Source organism: Phalacrocorax carbo, chromosome 20 (genome assembly GCF_963921805.1).
Source record: "Phalacrocorax carbo chromosome 20, bPhaCar2.1, whole genome shotgun sequence".
Lineage (NCBI taxonomy): Eukaryota > Metazoa > Chordata > Aves > Suliformes > Phalacrocoracidae > Phalacrocorax > Phalacrocorax carbo.
Genome location: NC_087532.1, coordinates 3,961,677 through 3,986,514, shown reverse-complemented (window position 1 = coordinate 3,986,514; position 24,838 = coordinate 3,961,677). Strand labels below are relative to the sequence as shown.

Here is a 24,838-nt window from a genome sequence, read left to right as displayed (position 1 = left end):
GTTGCCCCGTGAGCAATCCAGTGGCATGCAGGAAAGCTATGCAACCCGCCAGTCCTCCTCACTGAGAAATGAGCTGGCTCTTGCTGCCAGCTCTCTGGGTATTCCCCGAATAGACACGGAATTTGCTGAGTCTTATTATAGTTATAAAACTGCTATTTTTGCCACTATGGGTAGACTGGGGGTGGGGAGGGGGGGGGGGCTTGCTGGCTGTATCCTGGCTTTTTCTCTCTCTTGGACAGCTGGCTTTGTTTTCTCACCCAGCATTCATGAAAGGTGCCAGATTCAGGGCATTTCTTTGGGTTAATTTCTATCTTTAATGTGAAGCAACATGTATTTGACGAGTTTGTTAAAGGCCTCCAAATTTACACTTCAGATGGCAAAATGTGCTCTATTTGTATAAAGCCTATAGCACACCTGACCCCAGCTGACCCCAGTGGAAGATTGGGGTGTCACCATCCCCATCTCACCATAGATATTGGGATGAGAGTGGGGAACCCCCTCCGGGGACATTGTGCCTTCCAGACTCCAAAGCAGCCCCTGAGCTGGGGTTGTTTAGGGATACCAGCAAACGTGGCTGAGCCTTGCCAGACTCAGATGCTCAGTGTCTGGTGGCTTGCTTCCTTCTCTTGGTAGCATGACTCTCCAGTCTTTGTGACCTCAGCACCAAAATCTAGACCTTCAGTAGTGTTTGGGTATGGAGCGCTGTCTCAAATCACTGCTGGTGTGAAATCTCACATGCTGTCAAGACTGTGGAGCTGCCTAGCGAGGAGCACGGATGTGTGGAGAACGTGGTTACCAGCCTGGAGGGTGAAGGAGCGCTGGCACCAGAAGGGGAACGGCTCCAGGGAGGAGGGAAGAGGGGAGGCTGTGTGTTGCTTAAGTCTTATGAGGAGCAGCTGAGGGAGCTGGGGTTGTTTAGTATGGAATCATAGACTCATGAAGGTTGGAAAAGACCTCCAGGATCATCAAGTCCGACCCCCAACCCCCCAGGCCTCCTAAACCATGGCCCCAAGTGCCACATCTACAAGTTTTTTGAACACCCCCAGGGATGGTGACTCCATCACCTCTCTGGTGGAGAAGCAGAGGCTGAGGGGAGACCTTATCACTCCCTACAACTAACTTAAAGGAGGTTGTAGTGAGGTGGGTGTTGGTCTCTTCTCCCAAGTTACTAGTGATTGGGTGAGAGGCAATGGTTGTGCCAGGGGAGGTTTAGATCGGATATTAGGAAAAATGTCTTTACTGAAAGAGTGGTCAGACATTGGAACAGGCTGCTCAGAGGTGGGGGAGTCACCATTCCTAGGGGTGTTCAAAAACCTGTAGACGTGGCACTTGGGGACATGGTTTAGGAGGCCTGGGGGTGTTGGGTTGGGGGTTGGACTTGGTGACCCTAGAGGACTTGATGGGACTGGACTCTTTTCAGTGGTGCCCAGCAACAGGCCAAGGGGCCACGGGCACAAGCTGGAACACGGGAAGTTCCACCTGAACGTGAGGACAAACCCCTTCCCTGTGCGGGTGCCAGAGCAGGGGCACAGGCTGCCCAGAGAGGCTGTGGGGTCCCTTCCCTGGGGACATTCACCCCCCGCCTGGACGCGGCCCTGTGCCCCTGCTCTGGGGGTGCCTGCTCCAGCAGGGGTGGGACGGGGTGAGCTCCAGAGGTGCCTTCCAGCCCCCACCAGTCTGGGATTCGGTGTGACTTCTCCGGCCTCCGTGACTCCGCGCTGCCTGCTCGGAGCCCGGTCGGGGTGTGCCATGCAGCCCGCGGCCGGGGGCGCTGCCGGGGTCCCGGGGCGCTGCCGGGGTCCCGGGGCGCTGCCGGGGCGGGGGACGGAGCGGGGCGGGCGGGGCGCTGCGGGCCGGCGCGGCCGCTCGGGCAGGCGGCGGCGGCGGCGGGCGGGGCGGGGCGGGGCGGAGGGCGGGGATTCCCCCGCGTCACAGGGAGGGGTTTCCCCGCCGGCCCCGGGCCCGGGCGCCCCGCCGGTGCGGGCAGTCGGAGCGGGGAGCGGGGCCGCTGCGCGGAGCTCGGCGGAGCCATGACCTCCCGCAGGTAAGGACCGACCCGACCCCAACCCCGACCCGCGCTCGGTGCCCGCCGTCGGAGCACCCGCGGCCACCGGGCGCCGCCTCCTCGGGCACCGGCTCCGGTTCGAACCTCCCCGCCCCGCGGCGGGGCCGGAGCGGCCGCCCGTGCCCACCCGTGTCCGTGGGTAGGTGCTGCCGCCGGCAGCGCGGCGGGCGAGCGGCGCTGGGGGCGAGGAGCCCGGGCCGGCGTTGCAGCCCAGACACCTGCCCCGAGCCCCGGCCCTGCCTCCGGCCCCCGGCCCGCGGCCGCCCCCCGGGACCCTCCGCCGCAGGGCGCTCGGTGCCGCCGGGAGAAAGGCGCTGCCTTGAAGCCCCCCGTCTCAGCAGGCTCTGTAACCGGCGCTAGGGATGCTGAAGAGGGGATGGCAAAACGGGACCGAGCTTTAAAACTTGCTTGAAATATCTTTGTGGGCTGCGAGCTGGGAAAAAAAAAAAAAAAAGGATGCTTCGGTGCATCTGGTGTGGTGTTGGTGCCTCCCCCAGCTTCTCCCAAAGAAGCTGTTTCAAAGCTTCAGTCTCTTTTTCTCAGTGGTGGCAGGAGCCTGTGTGACTTGGGGACATCATCCCGTCTCGGTTTCTCCTCGGCTATGGTTTCCAAAGGGGTAAATAGTCGTCCGGTGGATGATCTCTTCCCGTGGCTCTTCGGGAACCAGCTCCAAGCACCAGGTCGCACACGTAGCTCCCGCCGGCGGCAGTGCAGAGGGGTTTCCCCATCGCTGGTTTGGGGGTTCTTGTCTGTCCTTTCACAGAGAGAGCCTTAAGGTGACCTGAAAAAGCGTTTGTTGCTATTAGAAGTCAAGTGTGTTTTGAAAAACCCTGAGAAGGGTGGTGGCCGGGGAGCCGCCGTACAGCTGACGGTCACTTCAAGCTGAGAAATGGGATCGGTTACAGGACAGGGAGTGCTTGTTTGGTGTCGGTGCAGGACCGAACACTGGCAGGTCACGAGTGGGGTTTTTGCAACCATCTCTTGGACGTGCAGGAACTCCAGATTCTCCTCACACGCATTCCTGCAACGTCAGGATCCTGGGAGTTGTTTGGTTTATGGTTTTTTGGGTCTCTTCTTGCCATCCAGCACTGGCTGTCTCTCTTGTACAAGTGCTGAGCTGTGTTTTGTGAGTGCCTGATTCAAAGCGTGCAGAAGTTTAGGAAGAGGCAGTGCTCACCTGGGCGGTGTCACATTAAGTTACGAAACATGCTTGCTGATGGGTGATGGAGTATAAAGCAGAGGGCTGGGACTTGGGGCCCCTGGATTTTATTCTTGGCTCTGGTAGTGCTCTCGGTGCCCACAGGCAAGTCAATATTTGTCTACGGTACCTATACCTTGCTAGCTCCACCCTGTCGGGCAGTTACCTAGGGCAGCAGACTGCTAGAGACAGCAAAATGGTTGTAATGCTGCTGCCAGCTCAGCCCTTGCAGGAGTCCTGAGGAACCTGGCGAGCTGGTAGTACTGCTGCTGGGAAGAGGTCAGGGCTGTGTGGACTGGCATTTGTATTGGGGATTGATTGCTCCCAGCCTCTGCTGCCCCCACCCTTTCCACCTGTGCGCTGGAGCGCTGAATTTGCTGCTCCTGGTTCTGTAACACTGCTCAGGTCCTTTTTTCCCCCCCCATGTTGTGGCAAGACTGGCTTGGCCCCAGCCTTTCTTCTCTTGCTTAGCAACACGTAGGGTGCCCACCAGATTTGTATGGCATCTTTCTCTTCTGCCTGAACCCCTGGCCGATGCTGTTCTCCCTCTGGCTCAAAGCACGGCCTGGCTCTGCCCAGGTGGATCCACTGAGATCACGACCTATGCTGGTGGAGTGTTGAGAGACTCGAGCAGTCCCTCAGGAGGGATGGTCCCTGCAAGGCCCAACTGAAGTACGAAATAGTGGACCCTTTGCGTACTGTCACCATCCTACCTGCATCCTTTCTTGCAGGTCGTTCAGGCTTGCCTGGGAACCCTTGGAATTCAGGGCACTTTGGCATTAATGGGCTTACAGGCCGACTACAAAGGCTGGCAGTGTGGAGCTGCTGAAAGCTGGTGTAGAGCTGGCCTGTTGTGTTGAAAGAAGCAGGGGGATCTGCAAGGACGTCATTTCTCAGTAGCTCCCTTTCAACGGAGGTGCTGATTCCTCTCTTCAGGGACCACCTCTGTGGCTGCGTATTCGCTTTGCGTCAGTGGGCGGCGGTGAGGCTGTCACCAGCTGGAAATGCTGGGAGCTGGCGTGGGTACAAGTGTGATGGTGGACTGGCACTCAGGTTCGGAGTGTGCATGGCCTGCCGTGACTGTCCCCCTGCCACAGCACTGTCCCGTGGCTGCAAGGTGGGATGCTCTGGGTGATGCAGTCGAGCTTTCAAGAGGATCTGCTGGGACTGAAGGATGCTGCATTCCTTTCTGCCCTGGCGTAGGGGCAAGATAATACGGATGACTGAATCAGGCGAATGGCTTCAGGAGTGGGCGTGGTGGGCCACAAGCCTCTGGTGGAAGAGTGACATATCTAATCACCCAAGGGTTATTTTTTGCCCTCACTCCTGTTCCTGGACTCTACCAGTGTGAGAGCTGTTTGGATAAGCACGTGCCTCTTAACAACTGGTGCTCTCTAAGAGAGACTCGGGGGAAGCACAGGCTTATATGAGTGCTGGGACCAGTAACACTGATGCTGAGTGTTGGACACTGCTTAATGCCTCCCCTCCTGCCTGCATGGGAGTGTATCTGTGGAGAGACTGGGAGGAGATGGGGTGACTCCCTAGCTGAGAGGAACAGCTTTACCCTAGGGCACCTAGGATACTCGTGTGTGCTAATTCTTTTCCAAGGAGGCACGTGGAAGGGGAAATAAGCCTCTTTGTGGGTGTTTGACTTGTTTGGTAAGCTCTCCTAGCGGCCATTCGGTGTTGTGGGGAGAGGCATCGAGGACTGGTGGATGCTGGTCACCGTGCTTACGACCTTCTGAAAGGCCATGCTGGTGAGCTCAGGGGCCCAGCCTGGAAAGCAGCGGCCGTGTGGCAGTGTGGGGGTGTGCGCACACGTGTGACGTGAGGGAGGATCAAGCCCTGTTGTAGAAATAAAACAAATTTTTTTGCCGTCAGCCTAAACCACAAAGCTGTTGCAAGTACTGAGCTCCAGGCTGCTGCCAGGGCCTTATTGCATTATTTCTTAAAAACAGCTTGTTGAAAGAATGACCGTTTCTTTCCCTCTCCCAGCTTTACTGGCATGTGACCCATCAACTGCAGGAAAGGCTTGGAGGTCAGGGATGTATCACCGCCCAGGCAAGGACACAGAAATCACGGTTCTTCTAGAACAGTGAGAGCCTGGGAATCTAAGAGTAACTGCTGCCCTTCTTCTGCTCTAGTGCTTACATCTGCTCGGCTGCGATTAGAGGCCTTTTGCTGTGGCGTAGAGATCTTGGTGGATAAACCTCCCATCCCCATTACTGACGAGTGGCTTGCAGATCCCAGATGCCCTCTTTCTTTTCCTAGAAAGGAGTTGCTCAGTATCTGGAGCACTTGGGAGGTGGCAGCTGGCTTGTACGTTGCCCTTGTCTGTGGGGCAGGCTTTTTTCTTTACAGCCAGGTTTCCTGGGACGCTGTGGCTGGGAGGAAGGGAAAGTCTGGAGGAAAAGAGTACATGCCAGCTTCTGGAGCCTGGTTGTCTCCAAAGCCTGGGGGATTCAGTTCTGCAGGACTCAGTGCTGAGTGGTGCTGCCACAGAATTGGAGCCTGTGTGTGATAGATCACGGAGGCCCTTTCCCTCGTTGCTCTCTGTACTGTGGTTCTGGCACTTTGAGCATTGCTACCACCGGTGAAGCTGGTCCCAGTGTGGAGCAGACAGTTCTTCCTCTTTCCTGCCTGTGCATGTATGAGAGAAGCCTTCCCTCTTGGCTCCAAGGGCTTGGGTGGTGGTGAAACCGTGCTGTCAGCTCTAGGGCCATCACGGCCCCGCGTGTGTTAGCCAGCAGCGGCGATTGTGCAAAACCCCCTTTGGCTACTGATGTCCCCGCACGCCGAGTGGGCTGGAGAGATGCTGCCTTGCAGCACTGTGAGCAGGAAACTGCCCCTGGAAGGGAACACTGAGACCGAAAGGACCAAGTTTCCAGTTTTTGGGCCAATGAATGAGCAGGCTGGTGGTGGCGGGGGGATCGGTACTCTGGTGACGTGCTTCCATTTCTGTCGCAGGCTTGACAAAGAGCTGCTGAGTGGTATCCCACATCCAGAGCTGAGTACATTTGTTTGACAACTTTTTCCCTGCATTCAGATGAACCTTTTTAAAATTCAGTCTACTGCTTAGCTGAATTACTTTATCCACAATGATTTTATGGCACATTGTGGGTGGTTCCCTTTGAAGTCTTGGATTGCTTGTAATTACTAGCATAAGCAGGGCTGCTGCAACCACCAGTGTGGGAAGCAGTGGCTGCTCCAGCGTGGCTGATAAGTCAGGATTGGCCAAAATCCAGCATATGCTTTCTCCAAGATGGTTTGCCACGCTTGTGCAGGCCATGTTGCTGCGCATATGAGGCATCAAGTGCATCCAGCTGGATCCTGAAACCTTGCTTGCTGTCCAGCCTTGAGTATGTGCTGCAGTGACGGGAAATACAATGCCAGTCCCCTGACCAGCTGAGCAGCCTGTGGTCCCAGCTTTCTCATTCTCTTTACCAGTGAGAAAACACATGCTTCCTGTGCTGAATCCAAATATAAATATTAACCTTAAGTATTTGCAATAGCTGCTTACTTTGGCAACTTGGGTGGTGGTGGGGATGTGGTAATTTCTGGTCCAGGAAGCAAAACCAGGTCAGTGTTTTGGCATCTTGGATATTCATCAACAACACATGATGGGCAGAGCTTAAGGCAACAGTGGCTGGAACCAAGGCGATTGCGGATCTCGCTGGCGGGAGCGTGCTCAAGCCCACGGCTGCTGTGTCTCTGAAGTGCAGGCCCTGAGTGGTAAGCTGAGAAATGTCCTCCGGCAATTTTCTGCGAGCTGTTAATTTCCATCTCTTCAGGCAGTACTTCAGCGCTTGGCTCTGGAGCTGCCTTGTGCTCAGCTCCAGCACGAAAAGGGTCAGTCGGCCCGGGCAGCCGGAGACAGGTCACAGCAGCAGCTTGGATTCACACCCTGCCTTCCTTTGCAGTGGCTTGCTCACGCGAGCAGGCTTCACGAGACCTTCCCAGCAGGGCAGCTGGTGCCTTTTGCTTCCCTCCTTTGCTGTCGCTGCACCCGAATCTCGGCTCAGATTTTCCCCGATCTTCTCTCTCTGGCCAGGCTGTTTGAAGATGACTTTGGACCCAGGCTCTGTTAGCAGCAGTACAGGAGGATCAAAGCTCCAAGGCTTTTGTGCTACTGTGTGCTGAGACTGCCTAGACACTCTCTGCCGGGTCAAGTGGGGAGGTGAGAGATGGGAAATGCAGGGAAAGGAGGAGACTTGCTTTTACACCAGGCTTTACTCTGGTAAATGAGGACGACAACATCGGCAGCAACTTAAATTACACTTTGATTGCAAGCCCCCAGCCTACTCTTTATTTCCAGATAGAGCGAGTTCCTTACTGCAGGTCATAAAATGCATAAATACACCGTTGACTCCTGTTTTCCAGAGAGGGAATAAGAATTGTTAAAGGCCTCACTCAAAGACAGAACACTAGCCTTGCCTAGGAGAGGTTTTTGGATCAGGCCTCCGGTGATTTTCCAGTATCCTATGGTTTCCCCGAAGGCAGAGTGAGCTGCTCTCGTTATGGTCCCGAGACAAACGTAGCGCTCTCGGCCCTGGAACACATGTCTTGGATGCAGCTGTACCTCTGCTGCGGGCTGCCAAGGAGAATTCCTCGCCGTCTGCAGTGGCAGGGTAAGGCAAAGAGCACCGAAGAGGAAGCCAGTCTTCCAGCTCGTACTGCCAAAGCTATATTGAGGGTGAGTTTCCTTTGTGGCTGGGTGGTACCGGAGCTGCTCGCTGCTCCTTCCAGCAGGGTTTAAATTAATTGGATTTCTAGGAGATGCTTCTTCTCAGGAGCCTCGGAGGCACCTGAATGAATGAATCGGAGCTTTGTGCTCCAGCGAAGCGGCGGAGCTCTGCCAGCGGAGCAGCGGCAGCCAGCTGGACTCTCCCGGGTGTCCGGGTGCGGGTCTCGCTCGGCGCGGAGCTGCGTAACCGCTGCCAGCAGGCGTGGGGAAGTCTGCTCCCAGTGCCCCCAGCACCTGACCTGCCCCCCCCCAGCGAGAGCCTTCTCCCCCAAGGACAGCTCAGCTGGCCAAGGCACGCGTTGGGAGCCCAGCAGAAGCGTGCCTGTGGCTTTGCGGCTGGGAGCTGCCGCTCCTTGGAAAGGGGAACCGAGCTCGGTGCCTCCAGCACTGCCACAGAACGCCTGGCTCATGCGTCAGCCCCAAAGCCCAGCTGGAGATGCTTCTTGGTGTGCAAAAAGGCGGGTGTTGGCCCTTCCTTCTGCTCAGCAAGGCAAACCCTGCGCTCGTGGAGCTTTTCCCAGAGTCTGGCTTTTCATGTTGACCGTTACATGCTGGATCTCTTGGTGACTCCATTTAAAGCAGTTGGAGGGAAAGTTTGTTTTCTTTAATGGGGGCTGTGACATATTCTTCAATCTGAAAAGGACTGGCCTAGCCAGAGGGCTCCTTCCTCCCTGGTGCCAGTCACTCCATGAGCAAACCAGCAGCCTGGTCACTCTTAAGGAGGGTCCTATGAGTGGGGAATTGGAGCTGAGAGCTTCTCTGTTCCCAGCTGGGTCACTGGTTTAGTGCCTATCTCCATAGTGTCTTTGCAGTGTTCACCTTCCCACCCTCGCAGTGCAGATGCCCTTTAATTCCCAAATGGCTTACTAAAAACTTATTTCCCAAATGCTGACATTCATTTGGGTTTCCATCTCTGCCCTGAGGGATGAACAGAGCTAACACCTATTTCCAAGCTAAGAACAAGCCCCTGCCCTCTGAGGGAGGTGGGGGGGAGAAGTACTCCTAAGGCTGCAGTTCTTTAAGCATTGATTAATACTTTTTCTGCAGTGGGAATGGATTTATTTTGTTGCTTTTTCACTGCCTTGACCAAAAGCAGTGGCTTAAGCACTTGCTACCTTGTGAGTGGTGGGGAGGGATGGAAAGTGGCTCCTGCAGCGCAATTGCATGTTCCAGGAAATGTGCATAGGATGGGGCCTAATCAGATTATGGAGCTGGTCTGTTTGCAGGCTTCCTGCATGAGTCTGAAGGGAAGAAGGAAATTCTTTGCATGAAACCAAGCTGGAAATCAGGAACTGTGTGCTTCCTGCATATGCATTTTTTTTCTGCAAATAGCTCATGCTGCTGCTTGTATCAATGGTGCTCTCCAGAGAGCGAGTACTGCCTGCCTGCAGTGGCTGAGGGACGCACTTAGAAGAGAGGTACGCTTCAGCATCTCCTCCTGGGCTTTCTGAGCTGCTGCTCTCCTGTAGCAGATGCTGTGGCTGTCACAGGTGTCCCAGGCAGGTCCCATGTGGAAAAGATGTTGCTGAGATCCAGCTGCAGTAAAAGCATCTGTCAGGTAGTCTGGGAGCGTGTGACTGTGAGTATCAGGCTTTCGGGCTTTGGGGGAACCAGGGGGCTCTACCTTGCAGCCCCCCTTGGCTCCTTGTTGGAGGAGGTTTTCTGCGTCAAGTCCCAGTTCTTTCCACGTGGACAAGAGAAACAGATGAGCCTCATCCTCTGCTGCATCTTCTTTGAAATGCCCTTGTGGTTGTTAACGATGGGATGTTCTCAGTGTCTTTGTATTGCAGCCCCAGCCCTTCTGCCCTGCTCTGTCTGTCTGCCCCCTCAATCTGTCCTGCAGAACGGGCTGCAGGGCCTCCGTGGACCCCTGTGTTGGGAGACAGATGAGCTCTGTTCTGCCCCCATTGCCGGGGGCAGTGAGCAGGCACCCTAATAAGTGCCTCGAGGAGGAGGTCACCTGGTCCAGCCGGGGCTGCTGGCACCCGTGTGCATGCCCAGGGCGAATCACAGCACCGTTCTGCAGAGCCCCCCTTGCGAGGGCTCAGGGCTGGGGAAGCCTCTCACAGCAAGGAGTGATTAATTTTATCTTGCTTGTTGCAGCTTCTTGGTGTTGAAAGAAGCACTGGGGGAGGAGAGGGTGAGCTGAATTTTCTAGTTGGGCTGGTGTTGGCTGCAGCTGTTCTGATTACTTTATCAGGTGAAGAGGCTGTCTCGTAGCAAGTATCTACTCAAGGTTTCCTGGGCACAAAGCTGCTGGGGGTGGTTCCCAGCCTGTACTTGCTGTGGCTGGTGTTTCTCGGTCTCCCCAAGGACAGTGCAAGCACAGATGTGGGACTGCTGGCTGACCTGGGAGAAGAGGCACCAACAGCAGGGAGAGGGACGTGCCAAATGCAGGCGGTCTCAGTGCGCACCTCCACGCGGCCCCTCTCATGCACAGAGGTGGGGTTGCTGTGCAGGTTTCCAGCACCTTTGGCAGTACCCTCTGCTGCCATGCCGCAGCAGGCCGGGTTCTCAGTTTCTTCCTGCAGTCCAGGCAATCTTTATGCCTCGGTGTCACCTTTTGTATTATCTGGGGAAGAACGTGTGCTGTTGATGCACAAGGGCCTTTCGTGCAACGCCATCCTTTCCCTTTTCTCATCCAGCTGAGCAAGATAGCCTGTGCCCTTAGGATAATAAGGTCTGGAAATTCGCCCCCCTTCCCAATGTACAGTCATTAGATTTATCTGGATAGTGCCATGATACTCACATTTGTTTAGCTGTCTGCCAATCTCCTGTGGGTGCTACAATAAAGATTTTTTTTCACTTAAATATATTTCTGGCTTGCAATAGCCCACACCAGAACAGGTAGATAGGAAGAAGCTTCTCTTGGTGAGCAGATGCTAAACAAGAGATGTGCCGCTCTGTACTGGGATGGAGGAGGGCTGTGTGCGAGTGGAGATCCGGCTGTCCAGAGCTGGCAGGAGGAGAGAGGCTTGTCCTCCATCTGCTGGGGGGAGTCAGCTGGGCCAGAGGGCCCTTCTCTGTATGGGGACACGGTCCCCTGTCCCACGGTCCCCTGTCCCACCGGGCTGCAGCTTGCTTCTAGGCTGGGCTGCTCCCTAGCTCTGGCCCTGCAGTGTCAAAGCTGAGCCTAAGGCTGCAAACTGCAGTTCACATCTCCAGTGCCTAAGTGAATGCGGCTTTCCGCCCCCCCAGCACTTGATATGTTTTGAAAGTTCCCTTTTTGGCCAGACTGCATGTACCAGTTAGCTTTCAAGGGAACTGTTTTGCGCCGTCCCCAGCTATTTTAACCCAAGGGAGGGAGCTGATGGAGGGCAGCCTGCGCAGCACACCCAGGAGATGGTTCCCTTTCCCCCCCCTTGCCCTGTGCTCCCTCCAGGGTGGCACAGCTGTGCCAGCCAGGGCCTTTGCCCCCCCCCCTTTCCACCCTGCTGTGAAAACCCCATTTCTTTTTTGTTTCCTTCTGGGGTGCAGCTTGCCTCTGTCAGAGTGTGAGCTAATAAAGGCAGCAGGGCTGAGCAGCTCGGGCGCTCTGACTTGATGCTGAGACGGGTTTGAGGAGATGGGCGCTGTGGGTGCCCGGAGGGTGTAAAATGGCAGTGGTTGGATTGACAAAACAATGGTAAAAGACCTGCCTTAAAAATATGAATAGGACACAGGGCAAGAGATTGGAACACGCAAGTTCCCCGCTGCTCCAAAGAGTTTTTAAAATATTTTTAAAAATTGAGTGATTCCGGTCAGAGAAACCGAGGGAAGACCTGCCTGCAGTGACAGGGGAGTAAGGAATTAGCAGCATCACCAGCCGTTGGGCTCTCTGTTAGATGCTACCTCCAGGGTAACCATGAGGTTACACACAGCCTAGGACTTTGTTAGTTGCTCCAGCCATGGTTTGCTGCGGCTTGTCGTTCCCCTCTGCAGCCCGTCGCGCTGGGCACATGTGACAGAGGGAAACGGCCAGCTTGGACAGTCTTGGGAGTTGGGGTAACTATGAATACTTGACATAGGCAGAGAAGAGCCCATCCCTCGGGACACGTTGTTTGGCCTTGGGGATTTCAAGAGGGTGGGAAAGTGACAAAGATTTAATTTCAAAACAACAAAAAAATCCCGCTTCACACCCTTGAGCAGCATCCCTACCATGTAAGGTAGTTGCCAGGGCTATATTTGTCCTTCGTTTGCTTTTTGGGGTAGTTTGTTTGTTTGTTTGTTTGTTCCCACCCTCCCCTTCCTCCCACCCTCCTGAAATATTTCCATCAGTCTCCTCTCTAAGAAGTGTAACAAGCCCTGCCACTGATTAAATTCTAAATATAGCTGTGGTATTTTTTTTCTCTCCAATTCTTCATGATGTATCTAAGTAAAAAATAGCATTGGCGACTCTTCAAAGGGGATATGGGCCTGTTATGGGCTATATTTTTGTCTTGTCACCCTGCCCGGGTCCAAAATAAACCTCCTCATTTTTAATTAGCTCGTCAGGTTATATAATCCTGAAAGCTGAGGATTTCTGGGCTCGGCAAGAAGGCACGTGACGCCGTGGGCTCGGGCAGATCACGGCAGGCAAAGGTGGCGTGTCGGGGTAGGGGCGACACAGCAGGAATCTCCTCTCCTCCTGCTGGCCCCGATGCCAAGTGGGAGGGAGCTGCCTGGGGAAGCCAAGATGCTGCAGCATAAGGCCACCCGTCTGGTCCCTCTCGTCCTGGGCTCTGCTCTTGCCTTGCTTCCTTATTGCCTTATTTATTTATTTCGTTGCATTACTCAGAGAGAAACCTGCTGAATGAGGGAGGGCCTGGTTAGCCATAGGCTCTTTGGCTGTCTGTGTTGCCTGGGGGCTGGTTTTGGTTTTCCTCTGCTCCTGGGAGAATGGGTCAGGGGTTTTCTGCCCTTGGCATTATCCTAACAGTAGGTTGTTTTACTCCAGGTGCACATATGTTTTCCCATAGCCCAGGTCTGAATGCTTAAGCATTATCCTGCTCCCATCGTCCAACATGAAAGGTGAGAGCCAAATGATTCCCTCTGCTCTAAGGTGCTGGACTGTTCAGCGCCGCTGCCGCTTTACTTGCCCTGGAGCGCCAGCCCTCATGAGCACTGCTGCTGTAGAAAGTGGCCACCCTTGTGGTTCGCACGTGGGAGCCTGACTGACTCCTCAGGTTCTCGTACTCACAATGACCCTGGTCACCCAGTGTGGGGAGATCCCCTCACACGAGCGTCCGGCAGCCTTCTGCTCTTTGAGTGCTTCCCCGCCCTTACCAAAGTGGTCCACCCCAAGCTTCTCTTCAACCTCTCTGGACAGACAGCCCAGAAAATGAGCAGGCCATGCAAGGGAGCAGCGCGTGTTTGCTCTACGCAGCTTTAAAAACTTTCTAACCACCAGATGGAGCAAAGAAACTTAAAACCACGGCCGACACTTTGGCCAGGGGCTGCCATTGGGCACTGAGGTGTAACCGCTGCCCTGTGGGCAGCTGCTGGACCTGCACCTTGCCAGGCTTTGCATTGACTTCCTTCTCTCCAGCATTTCCCTGGAGCGGGAAGAAAGCAGGCCTCAGGGTTGTCCTGGGGCTGTCTTGGCAAGATGGCAGGTAAGTGCAGCTGCTGGTGCATTGCAAGCCTGCTCCTGGCCCTTCGGTGATAACCTGCCGCACAGATTGCGGTTCCCACTCCCTGGCACGTCTTTAGTCTTTAGGATGTGCTGCAGCAGCGATGCCCGTTTGCTCCCCGAGTTGAACCAACCCACCGCCTGCTGTCAGCTGTGCCTCAGACCAGTTTCAGTCCTGCTCTGGGGACGGCTGTGGAGTGGGAGTGTCACTATTTGTTGCTGCCGCAGCTTTAAAGCTGTGGAAACTTTCGGTGTTGTCATCTCGATGGTCAAAGCTAAGAGGAACTGGCGTACTTCAAGAAGCGCAGTTTAGTGAGGAAGGCATAGTTCTGAAGTGTTTGACTGGACTGAAATCGGCAGGTTTTTGTGTCCCTCCTGATCTCTGGAAGAAGAGGGATGTAAGGCGCCTCTGGGATTTGAACGGGCTTCTTCAAACCTTAAACCTCTAGTATGGTGTTCAGCAGCACTGGGCACGAGCCACAGAATTAAGAGTCTTCAGACTAGTGCAAGTGAAAATGGGCTGGAATTTCCCATGGCTGGTTTTCAGAGGAGTGCCTCAAAGCAGCCAGCTGGTGATCTCGGGACAAACAGAAGAGCAGGCTGTTTGCATAGGGTCCCTCTTGTGCGATGAGCCGTCGTAGAAACGATGAGCTCCTGCAGCAGGCACTGTGACACCGGCCAGGGCAGTCTTCCCACCTCTTGCACCCGTACTTCATGCACAGGTGTTTGGGCAGGGACTCTGTCTAACACAAAGGCAGATGGCCGTTTCTTCTCTCCTCTTCGGCTTATACCAGTATTTATCCCAGAAGAAGTCTCTTGCCTCAGTTGCTGCAGGTTTCCTTGGCTCATGGCAGAGGGCTCTCGCAGGCGTGCTGGGGGAGAAGGGAACACCCAACAGGTTTCTGCATGAAGGGATGGCTAAAAAGCAGTGGAAAGTACGACAGCCAGGTAGCGACTACATGAGACAGGCGAGGTGTAGTTTGAATTCTGCAAATAATCCTTACTGCAGCAATGAAGCACGATAGCAAAGCATAAAGAGCTTGAGGAAAACAGCGTGGGATCTCATGCAGACAGCTGGCCCTAGCCCTAGCAATCTGCTTTCAGATGATAAATGTCCTGGGGGTTATATTTAAACACAGCATCTTGAAGGCCCTATGAGAGATTTTTCTCCTGTGCTCACAGAGGAAGGGAATACAAGTCTGGTCTCTGTATACGGGGCTGGTGTGGTTTGGACGTTGCTGGAATTTCATGAGACAAAGGTTTTAGTCCCGCGTTAGTTTGCTTCTAGTGCGGAGCTCTGAGGCCATAACGGCAGAAGAGCCCCGTGGGCGGTATATCTAAATACGTTAGGATGTACATAGGGTGGAAGAGGAAGACACGGCTCCACAGAGGGCCAGCACAGTGTAGCCTTTTTTCTTCCCCCCCTTTTTGCTGTACTGTTGCAGCTGTTATCTCTGGCATCTCTGATGTCTGACCATTGGCGGGTAGTGCCGTCTGCCTACACCAGCAGTGGAAAAGTGTATGAGTGTTAAGTAGGAAACTGTATATTTTAACGCACAGGTTTGCACGGAAGTGCTGGCAGTAAACAAAGGAAAGTCCTGTGCTAATTGTGAAAATGCTGATGCCCTTGATTGTTAGACACCAGTTCAGCTCTTCCACGGCAGAATGTGGCTTGTTTTCCAGTGTTGCTTTGAGCCCTGGAATGATGACAGAGGGAGAGATAGGATGAGTTTTTAATCCTTGGATATTTTGTTGAGTGTCTTTTTAATAGTTTGCCTGTTGGTTGTTAGGATAATCTCAGTAGAAAATCTGTCTTCTGTTTGTACTCTAGGGATAAGAAGAGAACTCAAGTGCCAGTTCCAAGCAATGCCCTTCCTAGGGAGAGAAAAGAAGTTTTTTGAGGCTTCATTGCTGTGTAGATTTCTTCTTTTCCTGCTAGCGCAGCACTGGTTTCTATGAGCAGAGACGCAGAAATATTCCTTGAAAAAAGAGGCCACTGAGCCCTCCTGGATCTATAAGTACCGCGCAGGGCTGGCCACGAGCCATGGTTTAGGACTGCTTTTCCGGGACTTGCATGTTACGAAAAGCAACATTGCAGGGCCTAGGGAATGACCTGGAGAAATGGTGAAAGGATGAAAAAGCAGTGCCAGGAGCTCAGAGCCAACGCAGCCTTGTGCAGGACGGCCACGCTAAGCCCCTCTGGTACTTCAAGGCCCTCTAGGGTCCATTGGAGCTTAAAAGCCTTCACTAGTGTGGGAAGCAAGGGCAGGCTGTTTGCGTGGAAGCAGCTGTTCCCCCGGCTGAGCACTTGCCGCCAGGAGCGGCGATACGTGGTAGGACGGCGTGTGGATTTCAAGAGCAGTCGGTAGCGCACGCGGGGTGGTGGCTCGGACTGTGCAGAGGTCCCTCGTGCAGTTCAGCTGGTCCTGCTTTGGCGGAGCAGAACCGCACACACACACGCACAGGCGCTCAGTGCAGACGATGGAGTGTCTGTCCAGGGAAAAGCAAGGAATTGTCCCGGTGCAAAATCAGCCCCGTGGGCTGTCCCTCATGTTGAAACCTGTCTGGGTTTGCGTGCAGGAAAGGGAGGAAGCTGGGAGGTTGTCAGCAGGCAGTTCTGATGCGTGGACGGCTCATGGCTGCGTGAGCATCTCCACTGCTCCTCTGTAGCACTTTCCCTGTGTATAGTGGCACTTCTGCAGCGCTTTTGCCGTGTGAAGCTGGGATAGCGGCGTTCCTGCTGGTGATGGCTTTTGATATTTCTTACTCTCTGACATCTCTGCAGTGTGTGATGCCTGTGTTCACTCCAAGATGGAGGAAAAGTTGGTTGTTTCTGAATGCTGGAATCTCACCAAATCCACCGAACGCTTTGGCAGGAGCGTTGCTCGTTTGGGGTGCCGTTTGGTGGCTGCTGGCCGTGATGGCACACGTTCGGGATGGTGGCATTGTCACGGACGCTACCGTGCTGGCGTGGGAAAGTAAGGATGACAGGTTCTGGCTGAAGAGATGTCTTATGGCAGCTAACCTAGAAAACACCAGAGCTCCGCCTCTAGTCTGGACACCTCCATTTTGACCATCCAAACAGGAGCAGCAGGAACAGATTGTGCAGAGGCAGTACTGCACTGAGCTGAGCGAAGGGAAGATGGGAGTGCTGCTGTTGCTCTGCCACTGACCCCTTGCATGTCCTGGGGCAAAACATTCCGTCCTTGGCACCTCTCGGCCCCAGCTGCAGTGTTCTGAGCCCCCGCAGGAAGCGTTATTCTGAGGGCTGTTCCCACTAGCTGCACCAGGCACCTGGGGAGCAAATGGGGATGCTTGGCGCTACTGGAGGGTTGCTGGGATCTTCTCCATTAGTGGGAATTATGCCCCTGAGTTGCTCTGGTTCTTCCTCTGGGGCTGTCAGCTTTTCCTACTGACTTGGAAGCGAGCATCCTTCTTCAGCAAAAGAGCTACTCTTCCTCCTTTAGCAGGATGAGAAGCCCAGCTCTTGCTCTAGAGCCACTTGGGTGGGGATGAACCCTAAAAACGGACCAAGCTCTGTGCTGTTCGCCTCCCGCTTCCCCTCTTCAGGCCCAGCCGGGCCCTGCGGGGTCGGTCCCCAGTCCTGCCCAGCATTTCCGAGCTCACTGTGGCGAGACAGGGCTTCCAGAGTGCTCGGCTCTGCTCTGCAGTTGAGGCTGTTCCTGATCTCTAATCTCCTCTGTGCCTCAGCTGCTCTGTTGGCACATTAAAGGCTAGCCGCAAAGCAACCATAACTGTGCTAAGTGTCTGTGGGATAATGGACTAAATAGTCAGGATTGCAGAGGCAGCCACATTCCCAGCTATTTAATACCTTAATTGATGTATATTTAGTTGTTTGCCAGCCCACAGGAGGCCGGCCTTCTGAGCTCTTGTTTCTCCTGCTGTATGAAGCTGGTGATGCAAGGATATTAAAGAGCTAGGCGGGAGCGAGCTATTTGGCCAGTCATGCGGTTGCAGGGCTGTGATGATCCCAAGTTTGCTAGGATTGGGTGTTGTGTTCTTCCTCCCTAGCTTGCTGAGCCAAGAGAGGGAGATCGGCGGCGGTTTTAGGCTCTGTTTGGAAGAGCTGAGTTGTCCTCTGTTGCTACAGCCTTTGGCTTCTTGCAGGACTGAGAACGCAAGTTCTTTCTGCCCAGGGGTGGCCTGAGGAAGGTCAGAGTGCCTGAAAGCTTGTCTGCATTTTCCAATTATATGATCTGATCTAATAAAAGATGTTGTCTCTCCCTGTAAACCTTGCTATCTCTCCACATTAAACCCCGGACCTGGACATATTGACATGCTTGGGCTGTCTAACTTTAGGCACCTGTGTTAAGTGGCTGAGATGAGTGTCCCTGTCTAGTCAGGGGAGAGGAGTGGGTTCTATTCTGCATCACCCTCCAGAAGTGACTAGTTCTCTCCATGCCTGAATAAGGGGACCAGACTCTAACTTGGGTACCTTATAGCTCTGTGGTCTACGTGCTGCTGTCGAGTGTCCAGAAAAAGCTAGCTCAGAAGGGCTGTGTAGAAACGCTTCTGCGCGAGGTACAGCTGTCTTTGGGGCCCAGCAGTACGTGCTGTTTACCATGGGGAGCGGGGCAGTATGTTTCCCCGAAGAGCTCGCAGGGCGGAGAGATAAGGTGCAACAAGTGAAGGCGTGTGAACCCCGCTTTGGAGGGCAGAAGACCCGAGTCAGAGCCAAGTGAAGGGAGTGCTTTTAAAGCCGAAATTAGGAAACCCAAAAAGCAAGCAGGGGTGCAAAGATGTTTCTGAGTATCTTGAAGGTTCCTCCTGAAGGAGCGTGGCCGTCCCGTCCCCGACGGGAGCAGAGTCGGGATCCCTGAGCTGGTGCTCTCCCCTCGCAGCTGCGCTGAGGGCAAGGGCTGCTGTTCGGCAGGGTCGCCTAGCGTGGAGGGCTGGGAGCCGAAATCTCTCTTGCCGCTTTGCGTGGAGGGGGAATATTTCATAGGAAACGCTGTTCAGATACAGCAGCATCATGGAACATAACTTTGCCCATTAGCCATTCTTTTTTCTTTCTCTTTCTTTAGCTCTGGCTGCCCATAAACTGACAGCCAGATGTCGTCATGTACCATGTGTGCGTGGTGGTTACCCTCCCCTGTCCCCTTCTAAACACTCAATTCACAGCTGCCGGCTCTGTACCGATAAGAGAAAGAGATGACTTCCTTTTCTTCTCTCCACCCCCACTCCCTTCCAGAATAAGCTGGGCTGTTTTTTGGTAAATAACTAGCTGTCACTTCTTCGCTTGAAACTTTCCAGGCTCCGCCACCTTGGCCAACCCTCCTGAAGGATGCTGGAGGCTGGAACGTTCCTATCGGGCAGCAAACTGCCTTCTGCATCCTAGAGCGAGCTCTCCCCACCTCCCATATCCTACGAATCTTAGTGCCTTTGAGGTGTCCTGTGGTTTCTGTGGACTAACGAATCTCTCTGCGTACTCTGCCGGGTCAGGAGCCTTGACCAGTTATGGTGAGGTAGGATATCTGTTCTGTGTATGTCTAGCTTCTATTTTTAACAAAGCTGGTATTTCTGCGTGGGAACAAAGCGAAGGGGAGAAGGCATGGAGATCATCTGTGTAGTTTAGGTTGTACAGAAAGGTTCCACTTGTGCTGTAGGAGGACGTGAGCTGATACCAGTCCGAGAGCACCTACGAAGGTGTGGGTGCTATTAGGGTGGGAATAGTGATTAACAGTGCTTGTTAGCCACAGACTAGCAAATTTGCTGCAGAAGTGCAAGATGCTCCAGTGGAAACTACCTTTCAGATGCTTCTGCAGCACATGGGTGATGGTAACTTTCTCCTTGTGCTGGCTTCAGCACTGGGAAACAGTGTGTTAGCAGTTTCGTTTATATGATTACTATGATTACTGTTAATATGATTACCGAAGAGGCTTCTGGTGCTGACTGCAGCCTGGGAGAGGTTATCCCTACTGTGAGCAGTATGTTATTTTGTGTTGTTATTAGATTTCTATCTTGTATTACCTTGTTAGCAATGCTACGTTAGTAGTTACTTGCTTATCTCTTCATTTGCCTTGCTGTGTCTCTAGCTGAGCACGCTTTCGTGCACTGATAACTGGCTTGTTTGTGTTGGAGCTTTGTAATTTCTAGGTGCTGGACACCTCTAGCTGAATTTTGTAGGTACTTAGAAACTGCGTAAAATGACAACATTGAGTCAGAAGGGTAGTTTGTAAAGTAGTGAAATTTACAGGGGGCATGAACAATAAAAGTAGCTGTATGTGAAAGGGTCTGCTGGAGCAGGGAAGGGGCTGTGGGACGGTGCCTTTGCCAGGCTGGGAGGCACAGCAGGTAAGTGCGTGTGTGGAGAAAGCAATCCTGCCTGCTGGAAACGCGGGGACTGGATCCAGGGCAGGAACTGGGATGTGTCTGAGGTCATGTTTGAGGCTGTTAAATGCAATGGGATCGTTGTGCAAGTGACTATGGCTCTTTGCCACGGAGTGTAATGTGGAGCATGCCTCGGGTTTTCCTTCCTTCCTTCCATCCTTCCTTCCATGGGCGTGCAGAGGGCGTGGGCTGGTCCGCGGCACTCTGCAGGGATTCAGATGATGAAAGTTGCTACAGCCCGTTGGTAGTTTACGTTCCCTTGTATCTCAAGAGCATCCCAAGGCTTTTGCCCTATCCTCATTTCAATGCTGCTGCTCTCACGTGTTGCAGAAGTGACTGGTTTCTCAGTTTCTGGTCTCTTCTTTGAGTGTGTTCTGCTTCACTGGATCATAGCAAAGCGGCTAAACAAATACTTTCCTGCTCCAGGAGGAAGCCTGTCAGTCAGACAACAGCTGGGCTAGTTTCGGTGCTGGCTGGTGATATGTATTTTTAATGTCCCAACTGTCTGGCAGGTGGGCCTGCAATTTAATTTTAACTTGCTTTATGAGAACAAAACCATCCATAAGATACAGGCCAGTAAACTTCCATGAATGGAGGGACTTCAAAAGAGATTTCTCCAACTATTAGAACTTTTGAGACCAGTAGGTAAGGCCTTCTCTGGCTGAGGATAAAGTGTAGCTCAGTGTTTATGGTGGTCCTAACAGTGGAATGCCCTCTGAATAAAAAGGACTGATTCAAATATAAGTGCAATTTAGAGAATTAATTTAGAAAAGTTGAAAACTGCAGCTGAAAATAATAACCTCACACACCTTTGGGGCTGATGCATTCAAAAGAGCTTGAGGGACTCAGCTACGCCTTTTTTAATTAAGAGAACATGGGTGTAAATCCTCTGGGCAACTTGGAAGAGCCCCAGCTACCAGTTTCCTGCTGGTGCAAGTGAGTACAACCGGGTGTTGAAATGCATGTTGGCCTGATACCACTAGTTCTGCCTCTCCCGTTCTGTGGAAACTGAGAATTCTCAGGCAAAACTTGTGTCTTTTTCCCAGCAGTTTGTCTCGTGCTGCGCTTCCTCTCCCCTGCCTCAGTGTAGCATGTGCTAAACCCAGGTACTAAACCAGCAGCTGACCTCTTGCCCACCACCGCGCTGGCCGAGGTCCCGCTGCGCGCCGGGGGGGGTCCCAAAGCCAGTCCCCCAAGCTGCGGGGCTGCCTGCCCTGCAGACTGCTGGCGGCTGGCTTACAGACCACCGGGCAGGGTGAGGACCTAAGGACTGCAGGCAGGGACGTGCCTGGAAGTGGAGCGCGCTGCTGAGGAACCGGCACGCTGAATGTTAATGTTATTTCTGGAGTGAGCAAATACTTGGAATCTGATTGGGGAAATTAACAGGGTGCACGTCCTGTAAGGGATTCTTATGCTTGCTTAGAGAACAAACCCAAACTGTCTCAGCAAGAGGCTCTGCCCTTCGGGTATTAGGCCCTAAACTCTCAGCAAGATCGGTGGGGATGGACTTAGAGCATCTGGGTACTGGGCAGGAATCGGTTTTGCTCCTGAAAGCATCCATTGGACTTGCGATTGCCCCGAGATCCGCGCAGGCAGCGTGGAGGTTGGGGTAGCTGTGGGTAAATCACTCAGGTAGCGTTACCAAGCCTAACAGTTCCTCGCCTGCTGTCCTCCTGGAGCAGCCTTCTGCTGACCTACCGAGTGGCCTTAGCTCCTGGCTAGAGATGTCTGTAAAGGCACCCGGTGTCTGAAGTCCTCTGCTACCCGTGGGAATAAGCACCACTTCCCAGGGTAGCAGCTGATGCCTCTTCCAGCCTCTTGTGGTTTTTAATTCAAGTCCCGTTGGTTCTCTGCAGATGACAAAGAGAGGTGCTAATCTGTGGTCTTCTCTCCCCAGCTACTTCACACCTGGATTTACCAGCTATAAATTTTAGCGACAGGCTGAGAGCCAAATCCTTTGCTGGTCTGAATGATTCGAAGGGAGAGGTGGCAGGTTTAGGATTTGTCCTTTATCAAAGACTGTCCTCCGAGGAAAGGTGGACAGATAGCTTACTCTGCAGTCTCTGCCCCAAGCCTTTACTACACTAGTCACAGAATTTGAGTTAAAGTTCACATAACACCCCTCTGCCCAAATCGTGTGGGTATCCCATAACTGACATGCATTCTTGGCAGTAAAGAAGGGTATTTGTGGGCGTAGTTCCTTTCCTGAGCAGCCAAACCAACTCTTGAGGTGGCCCTGTGTTTAAATCAAATGTACAACGAGATGAAATGCGATGTCTAATTTCAGTGCTAAAGAACGGGAAACTTCATTAACAGATTTACACGTAGAGGTAAGTGTTAACGTGCCAGGTCTGCTGTATCCCTAGATGCTGAAATACTTTGCTCTAGCTTGGCTGTGAATTTTGCATAGCCCTTTTGGGGTAGCGCAGGGATATCGCTTAACGCCATACCGCAATGTGGCGGTAGGGCAGTCCGCTCTGACCTAACACCCTGAGGTAGAATAGGGACTTGTTTTCTCCTGCTCTCTCTTCTGACTCAAACCTCCATGGGATACTTCTGCTTTCCAATATCAGGCTCCAGGTGCAACTGGAGAGACCGTGCCGCTCAGGTCAAGAGGAAGAGCTGACAAGATGCTACATCCTACATCTCTAAACAGAAACTATTGAGGTGCAGAAGCGAGGGCCGAAAACCCACATCTCGCAGAGCACGCTCAGGCTTAGCTTTTTTTTGCAGAGAGTGACCTCGTGGTGTTGGTGGCCCGTGCTAGGAGGGCTCTGCTATGCCTGGAGAAACTGAGCGTTGGGGGAACCTTTTCACAAGGTGTGTTCTTCTCTTGGCTATTGCCTACAACAGTGCTGAGTCTACAGTAGTGTCTGTGAGATTTGACAGGAGTTGGTCTGTCAATGGCTGATTTTCTTCCTCTGTTATGGCTCGTATGCCCACATTTCCACAGTCGTCTTTCTGATGTGACTCGGTCCTCAGCGTGTTCTGACACAGGTCTGATAGCACGTGTAAATTGGTGGCGATAGGCCCTTGTGGGGTAGATAAGTGTGGTGCTTTAAAGAAGGAACCCTTGCATCCAAGCAAGAGTGTGTAATATCTTATTTTGGAAGTGAAAATGTAAGTTTGCACTTGTGGTGGGAGGCCAAGCTCTCTAACAACTCCTCCTTCCTTCCTGCCTTCAGTTCTTAGTTTGAAGCATCTCTTCCTGTGGCTAGAGAGGACCAGCTGGAGCCCGATATTTGAGTGTCCTTCCGTGGCTATAGTTAGGCATGCTGCATGCAGTAGCCCCAAGGTAACGCTGGCGCAAGAATACCCGAGCATAAAGGCAAACAGGCGCACTTTGTTTTGCATTGATCCACTATCTGCCTCCGCAGGAGTGGAATGACCAGTTAGACTTTTCTCTGATGTGTGGTAAATGTCCCCTGTACCATCCCTGTGTCCTCATGCTCACTCTGCTCCCTTTGGATAGACTCTCCTGGCTGCACAAGTTGGCCAGACAGAAACTCCGAGGTGCTGCTTCTGCAGCCAGCCCGAATGCAAGTGCAGCATGCTGGGTATTAGGATGTTGTTGCAGGAAGTCATTTTAGCAAGGGGAGAGGTTGAACAATACACGTGCTCGAGTTTTTGCAAGCTGTCGTTCTCAGGACTAGAGCTGCTAGACCAAATGTGTGCAAAATGTTGGACCAGGAGTGATGGTAGACCTTCAAAATGACAAAGGCGTGATCTCTCTCATTTCTTCTACACGAGCACGAGGGTGCTCAGCCCCTCGTCTGCCGCAGCCTCCCAGGGCTGCAGGAGCTGGCCTCGGTGCGGCTGAAGTGACGGCAGCTGCTCACCGCCACGAGGTGAGGAGGAGACGGCAACGCAGCAGGCAGGTGCCAGGCTCTTTCACATCCTTTATATGCACCCATGCGAGCGTGTAACGCAACTCAGCCTCGCGCAGCGGTTGAAGGCCAGGTCACACGCTCATGCTCTGGTGCCCTACTGTTTGCTCTAGCCCTGCAGAGCGTGCTGTCCCTTTTGTCTGCAGATGATGTATTTTTGTGTCCTGGATCTTCATTTTGTCCCTGGCTTCCTTTCCTTGTCACTGCAAGGCCTTTATCTGGGGAGCGCAAGACGTGATGGTGAAAGAGGTTTTCCATATCAGCAGCGTGGGATGGGCTGTGAGGAAGTCCCTACGATAGGCAAAGCCTGGCTTAACGTGTGCGCAGGCTGGGGAGCGATCAGGCTCTCTGCAGCCACTTCAGCTTGGATATGTCCTAGACTAATGTTGACTGCTGGAAGGATCACGGAGACAAGTAGCTGTGAAATGGGCATCTCCCGTGAGCTGTCGTCCCTGCAGGACTGCTTTAGACCTGCTGCTCTTCCTCCATCTCTTCTGAAGCCAGGGCGAGCTGTATCTCTAAAACTAGAGCTGAAAGATCCAGATAGAAATGCCATTGAAACAGGTGTGTGACTAAATGAGTGTCAGAAAGGGGGCAGCTCGTGTGCCAAAGGCCCTTGCTGAACTGTCAGCAGAAAATCATCCACGGCTGAGCGTGGATGCAGAAGAGCCGTGCTGACAGGCTGTTCTGCCCGCGGCGGCCGAGCTGCCGGCGTCCGTGTCCGCGGCTGTTGGTGCTGCCTGGGACAAAGAGCCTCCACGGAGCCGCAGGAGTCCGTAGGAGGGTGCTCAGCTGAGGTGCTTTGTGTCCCAGGCAAGTGCTTGTTTGGGTCAAACGGAAGAATGTGAATATGCCCATCTTTTATCTTTTTTTTTCCCCCCCATAGCAAGGCTGTCGTACTGGGTATCTAGTGAGAAGGGTAAGAACATGATCTTTTGTCTGTAAAGTTCACCCTGGCCTCCTTAACACAGGGGGTGAAAATCATGTGCGGTACACTGTGAAT

General features: G+C 53.3%; 1 protein-coding gene across 1 annotated transcript in view; it reads left to right on the top strand.

Annotated features, from left to right (window-relative positions):
- Nucleotides 1-1,944: 1,944 nt before the first annotated feature.
- Nucleotides 1,945-24,838, top strand: part of LOC104049694 (tyrosine-protein phosphatase non-receptor type 11) — a 59,787-nt gene continuing 36,893 nt past the window's right edge. Inside the window, exon 1 of the mRNA XM_064470557.1 lies at nt 1,945-2,044. Within this exon, the coding sequence (XP_064326627.1) occupies nt 2,031-2,044 (14 nt within the window). The 5' untranslated portion in view covers nt 1,945-2,030. The remainder of the gene's footprint in view (nt 2,045-24,838) is intronic.